The sequence below is a fragment of the Mastomys coucha genome, unplaced genomic scaffold (assembly GCF_008632895.1).
Source record: "Mastomys coucha isolate ucsf_1 unplaced genomic scaffold, UCSF_Mcou_1 pScaffold5, whole genome shotgun sequence".
Classification (NCBI taxonomy): domain Eukaryota; kingdom Metazoa; phylum Chordata; class Mammalia; order Rodentia; family Muridae; genus Mastomys; species Mastomys coucha.
In genome coordinates this window covers 84,820,440-84,827,205 of record NW_022196911.1, presented here as the reverse complement: position 1 = coordinate 84,827,205, position 6,766 = coordinate 84,820,440, and the positions used below count along the sequence as shown (strand labels likewise).

General features: G+C 44.4%; 1 protein-coding gene across 2 annotated transcripts in view; it reads right to left on the bottom strand.

The window, feature by feature from the left end:
- Window positions 1–6,409, bottom strand: part of LOC116077726 (elongin-B-like) — a 10,306-nt gene extending 3,897 nt beyond the window's left edge. The window contains exons 1-2 of one of the 2 annotated variants that reach the window (XM_031352466.1): window positions 6,182–6,409; window positions 4,237–4,441 (exon numbers count right to left, since the gene is read on the bottom strand). In XM_031352466.1, the coding sequence (XP_031208326.1) occupies window positions 4,237–4,408 (172 nt within the window). In that variant the 5' untranslated portion in view covers window positions 4,409–4,441; window positions 6,182–6,409. Of the gene's footprint in view, window positions 1–3,967; window positions 4,442–6,181 lie in introns of those variants that run through there. The other variant, XM_031352467.1, reaches the window with a different exon arrangement.
- Between the last annotated feature and the right edge of the window lie 357 nt (window positions 6,410–6,766).

Genomic DNA, 6,766 nt, shown 5'->3' with positions numbered 1-6,766 from the left:
TACATCAAGATGGTCTCTCATGATTCCTTGGGTGCACGTCCTCCCGAGATTTGAGTGGGGGTCTCCCCCAGGGGTCTTTCAAAACAAATAGACCAGCCTTTGTGCGGGGATATTTAAGCCAGGTACACATAGTTGAACCTCACTAAAGGAGGTAATGCTCCATATTAGTTTGGGAGTATTTTGTTTGTATTTATAGAGGTAAACTTCTGAGATATTGTTCAGATGAGAAGATAACATGGAAGGATTTATGGTTTTGACTATCAGGAACTCCTTACACTCCAATTTAAGTGCTAAAATTAAAGGTTTATTTTTAAGTATCTTAGGGGGATACAGAGATGGCTCAGGAGTTTAGAGCAATGGCTTCTCTTCCAGAAGACATGGGATTCAATTCCTAGCACCCACGTGGCAGCTCACAATTGTCTGTAACTCCAAGTCTAGAGGATCCAACACCCTCACACAGATATAATTGCAGGCAAAACACTAATGCACATAGAATAAAAATAAATAAATTTAAAAGAAGTATTTCTAGCATCCTAGAAACCAAAGCACAGGTTCTTCTTTCCTTGTGTTGAAAACAAAGAGCTTGCTGGGAAATGGTGGTTTATGCCTTTAATCCCAGCACTTGGGAGGCAGAGGCAGGCGGATTTCTGAGTTCGAGGACAGCCTGGTCTACAGAGTGAGTTCCAGGACAGCCAGGACAGAAAGAGAGAGAGAGAGAGAGAGAGAGAGAGAGAGAGAGAGAGAGAGAGAGAGAGAGAGAGAAAAGGAAAGAGGAAGAAAGAAAGAGAGAAAGAAAGAAAACAAAGAGCTTTGGGGCTGGAGAGATGGCTCCAAGGATAAGGATGGTGGCTGCCAAACCAGACAATCTGAGGTAGGTCCCTGGGACTAACATGGTAGGAGAAAACCAAAACCAGCAAGCTGTCCTCCGACTTCCACCTGTGTCATAGCATGCACATCTCCCTACAAAATAAATAAATTAATTAAATTATTTTTTTTTCTTTTTAAAAAGTTTTTAGTGATTTTTGTTTATTTGTCAAGATAAGGTTTCTATGTGTAGTCCTGGCTGGCCTAGAACTCTTGCTTGTAGACCACGTTGGCTTGGAACTCATCGATCTGCTTGCCTCTGCCTCCAGAGTACTGGATTTAAAGGCATGTGCCACCACTGTGGGGCGATTGATTTGTTTATACTTTATGTGTATGGGTGTTCTGCCTTCATGTATGTCTGTGCACCACCTGCATACACTGAGGGGCCAGAAGAGAGCATCAGAGGCCCTGGAAATAGAGATATGAGCTGTGAGTTGAGTTGAAAACAGAAGGTAGATCCTCCAGAAAAGCAGCCAGAGCTCTTAACTCCCAACCCATGTCTCCAGCTACCTTTCTTTTTTTTTTAAAAGGATTTTTATTTGTTTTATATATGTAAGTATACTGTCGCTGTCTTCAGACACACCAGAAGAGGGCATTAGAACCCATTACAGATGGTTGTGAGCTACCATGTAGTTGCTGGGAATTGAACTCAAGACCTCCAGAAGAGCAGTCAGTACTCTTAACCACTGAGCCATCTCTCTAGCCCTCCAACTCCACTTTTTTGTTTTGAAACAGTATTTCACTAGGTAGCCCCAGATGGGCTTGAACTCGCTAAAATTCACTTGCCTCTGCCTCCCTGTTGCTGGGATTAAAAGCAAACACTATTGGAGCCGTAAATTTTTTGTAACGTACTTTTTCTTTTTTTGAATTTTTATTTTTTAAAAAGATTTATTTATTATATGTAAGTACACTATAGCTGTCTTCAGACATACCAAAAGAGGACATCCAATCTCATTACAGGTGGTTGTGAGCCACCATGTGGTTTCTGGGATTTGAACTCAGGACCTCCAGAAGAGCAGTCAGTGCTGATGAGCAATCTCTCCAGCCCTTGCAACCTCTCCTCTAGCCCAGCAAAAGAGAAAATTATTAGGATAAGGAGGAAGTGGATCTGTTCAGCGATAGATCGTTAGGGGCGAGCTTGATCTTCTTTGGCAGCAGTTCAGTCCCATAGAAAACACCAAATATGACTCAGCAGCTACAAACCAGTTCTCTAGGCAGGCATATATCATACATGAACTGGCAACTAACACTCCAGTTCTTTCCCCAGGAAAATACCAAGCAGGAACCAGCAGGTGTGGTTTATCCTGAAGGAACTACAACATTTACCAACCAGCCAGAAGAGATGCTGTGTTAAGTTGAGGCTGCTGCAGGAATCTCATGAGCACTTTTTTTTCCCCAAAATTTATTTGTTTTAGATAAGTACACTGTCCCTGTCCTTGGTTACAGCAGAAGTGGGCATCCAATTCCATTAAAGATGGTTGTGACCCAATGTGACATTGCTGGGAATTGACTTGGACCTCTGAAAGAGCAGTCAGTGCTCTTAACCACTGAACCATCTCTCCATACCTCACAAATAGATCCTGGACCAGTTTCTCTCAATGGAAGCATTACAAGGTGAGCTCAACCACTTTAGGTAAGGCAAACCAATACACACATGCCATTAGCAAAGTATAGCTAGGAAACCAAACCAAGGCCCAGTGCTCATCTCCCACTGTTTGTGGGGCCATATTTTAGACTCCTTCATCACAGGTCCTTTCATGGGTCTACTATATCAAAACATCCTTTCACCTGTGTCTCCTTCAGGAAAACATTCTTTCACATGTCTATCAAGACATCCTTTCACCTCTGTGCCCCCAGCAAATCATTTCACATAACTTTTCAAAGAAACTAGGAGTTTCCACTTCAATGGTTTAGTTTCTGAGATTGGAGGAATGATCATCTGTGCTTTCCACAGATGCAACAAATCACCTCCATATAAATTCATGGCTCTATTAGCCACACATGGATTTAAGTTACCTGTTTCCCCTTAGGTCCTATACACCTGACCCACTTTGCACTTTAGCTGAGATAAAGTTCCAGTCCCTAAAAATTACCTCCTGAAGAGGCCAATCTAGATGCCAAGATTTTGGTGAGATTGTTGTTACAGCTGCTCCTGTATCTCTTAAACTTTCCATGTCAATTCCATTGGTTTGTATTTTCTGTTCGGATCTCTGATCATTTATAGCAGTTTGCCAAAATATAGGTTTTCTAGTCTCTCCCGAATTTGAATTTTTCTGCTCATGTACTGAAGCTGTTCTGACCTTAAACACATCCAGAGGTTAGAGAATGTGGGCCGAGGCTAGCAGACAGGCATAAGAACTGTTCAGGCTGAGTGAGCTAAAACCCTAGGAATCTGAGATTTGAGAACTCCAAGAGCAGAGCCACTTCCTGTCTCTGTACTTGGTCCGGAACACAAAACCAGAACACCCAAGGAAGAGGACACCAGCCAGCACGCACTTCCTCAGAACAGCACCGGTTCCTCTCCATACTAATGAGATATCCAGATGGCCTTAGCCATCAGCCAATGACCTTCCCTTCCTGGGTATGCTCACTCCCTTCCACCAAGAAATGTATAAAGTATGTGCCCATATCCACCCCCACCGCAAGAAAAGCAGTATTAACAAGCAATAACCGAGAGGGGCTTCATTTAAAGATCGCCTTGGGGAAAGGCCTGTCACCTAAGGGACACACATAAGGCTTTCCTCCCACCCCACCTGTACCGGGCAATGGCTCCTAGTCAGACCCAACCCGGCTCTTACCCCCTGCTTCCCACTTTCTGCCTGGCAAACAGACAGCCCACCTCTGACTTCCTCCACAGTTGGTATACCAACAGGCCTAGGTACCCAGAGAGGACACTCAGAACCACACCATTCGTCCCAGACCCCGCTGTTCCCTGTCCAGTCTTGCCTGTAGCAGGCCCTGAGTTCATCCTGAAAGGAAACATCCCCTGTGGACTCCCTGTTCTGGCCTTTGTTCTGCCTCCTCAGGACTGGCAAGCGGGTGGCTGGTGGCTTCTGGACACCTCCAGCTGAGCGGCAGAATGCAGTATGACACCACAGCAATATTTGAGGTTTGTTTGTTTTATTTGACAGCCAAATCTTTTTTTTTTTTTTTTAATTAAGGAAATGGGTCTCAAGAGGTGTGCCTGGGGCCCTCACTGCACAACTTGTTCCTTAGCCTGATTTCCAGAATTCTCCATCAAGTCTTTCAGTTTTTGAGGACAAGAATAGGGGTGGAAATGCAGGCCTTCAAAAGCATCTTCCATTCTGAAGGCCAGGCCCACTCTGGCTGGGGTCTGTGGCTTTGCTACCAGGCTGGTGAAGCCACACTCACCCAGAGTTTTCCTGTCATCAAGGAGCTGGTCATCTTTGAACAGCTGCTGCTCCTCAGGAGGCCTCTTCAGGATGCTCTCAATTATGTGCTTGAGCTCCAACACTGTGCTGGACTCCTTGGCCTCAGTGAAGATGGTGGTCTTCTTGCGCCGGATCATGAGAAACACATCCATCCCTGTGGCTGCTTCTGGATCGATGCCCGGTACCTGAGAAGTGTCAACAACAGGCATTAAACCTTTTAATTGCTCTGGGGCTGAGTTTCTTTGATCCCGACAGGGAATGGCTGAATTCAATTTGATATCAGGGTCTTCAGGAGGCCTCTCAGGGTGTGGTTAATCTGAATCATTAGTCTAATGCTGGTCTTTGCCACACCCAATACATACTGCAGAAGGCTAAAGCCTTCTGGATTATCTCTAGGAAAAAACCAAACCAAACCTAGGACACCTTGCCTATGATCCCTTTCCAAAGGTCCTTCCTTACCACAGTTAAAGACAACTGAGAGATTTTTCTTAAGACTTTTAGAAATTACTACCAGATTAGCATCATAAATGTGAGATCCAATATATCTAATCTATTCCTCCATTGGGGCAGATAGTGCCTTTAAAGGTCTAACCACCCTTTTGCATTCTGAACTATCATTTTTTTTTTAAGACTTTAATGTATATGCGTACACAGTAGCTGTACAGATGGTTGTGAGCCATCACGTGGTTGGTGGGATTTGAACTCAGGACCATTGGGAGAGCAATAAGTGCTCTTAACCGCTGAGCCATCTCAACAGCCCATGAACTAGCATTTTCAAAAGCCAGGGACTCAATATTTTCTGACTTCTGAATCTGATGATTCTATTTACAGCTGACTTCAATGATTCAATTAATATTTTTCAGATATCTGAATTCAATCTTTACCAAAAATCAGGGAAGGCGGCTTCGGGGCCTTGTGTATTTTAAGTAAATGGCTCAGACCTTTCTTGGCTCTTCAACACCGTCTCAAGCATTTCAAGCTGCTAAATGACATAGCACCAAAGTATGGTCGTCAGATTCCAGCTGCCTTTATAACTCAGCATTTTGACCTTCCCCTTGCAAGTAATCTGGGGAATATCAATGCCTCCAGCCTGATTTTGTTATTCATGGCCCCTAGCTTCCTATTTCTACCACATTCACCACAGTAGGACCAGCTTCCAACATTTCTGTTGCCAATCTTTCCAGTCTTGGGAAACAATTCTGTTCTGACTTGCCCATGAGTTTAATAGGTGCTTCACATAGGGTGAATGAAAACCATAGTAAACAATCTATTCCTTAAATCTCCTCAAATCCAATAGGATTCCACTCCTTTTTTCATAACTTTGGGGGTGCCTACTGTCTCCTGGTATGTACTGTATTAGTAACACGATAAACTAACGTTGGTTTTCTAACCTTGGGCCATCCCCTTTCAGTTTCCTCCTGTGCCTGGCTGCAAGGCAGGCTCTTGCATAAATTCCCGTGTCTGAAGGTCTTTCTAAAGCTTGTCTAAATTTCAAGTCTGTTTCCAAGTATTTTTCTCCAGTTAAGTCTAATTTTCCTGCTTTGGTACAGAAAGCCATTATGGCTATTAAGAATAAAGTATAAGCCAGACATTGGTGGCTCACGCCTTTAATCTCAGCACTTGGGAGGCAAGAGGCAGGGGAATTTCTGAGTTTGAGGGCAGCCCGGTCTACAGAGTGGGTTCCAGGATAGCGAGGGCTATACAGAGAAACCCTGGCTCAAGAGAAAAAAAAAAAAAAAAAAAAAAAAGTACAAAATAAGAAAATGATAATATTCATAACCTGTTTTGAGCCAACTGGACTTGAGTTATATCGCTGTTCATTTTCTGCTTCTATTTGCAAGCCATCTCGAGTAGCACTGTGCAGGCTCCTAAAGGGCACTTTCCCATCCTTACCTCTCTCCTGGAGGACTTCCCAAGTGACTTACCAAATCTGATGGCTTCTCAGGTTGTCCTCAGCAGGAGTGACTCTTAGTGTCCCTGTGGCCTTGCTACAAGTCGGAGAGCCAAAACGTTGTTTGAAAACCAAAAATCCCAGCCGTTCGATTTTACCAAGGAAGACTCAGGGGCCAGATGCAATAGTGAAAGCCTGTTAGCTCAGAGAGGCAGAGAAAGCACCCAGCTGACTTTCCAACTCCACTCACTTCCCAGAGGGAAAGGGCTCCCTCTGCTTCCCCATGCTGTCTTAAATAGCCTTCAACTGAAAGCCACTCCTTTCTGCTCACTAAGTTCCCTCCCTCTCAGCTGCTTGTTTGCTCTGCCTCTTGACCTTGGGTTGACTTTCTCTAGCACATGGATTAAAGGTGTGTCCTAGGTCTGAGCCTCAATGAGAAACAGGTTTTTTGGTTTGTTTCCCCCCCCTCCTTCCCCCGCCCCTCGAGACAGGATTTCTCTGTGTAGCTCTGGCTGTCCTGGAACTCGCTGGCCTCCAACTAAGAAATCTGCCTGCCTCTGCCTCCCAAGTGCTGGGATTAAAGGCATGTGCCACCACTGCCCAGCGATTTTTTTGAAGA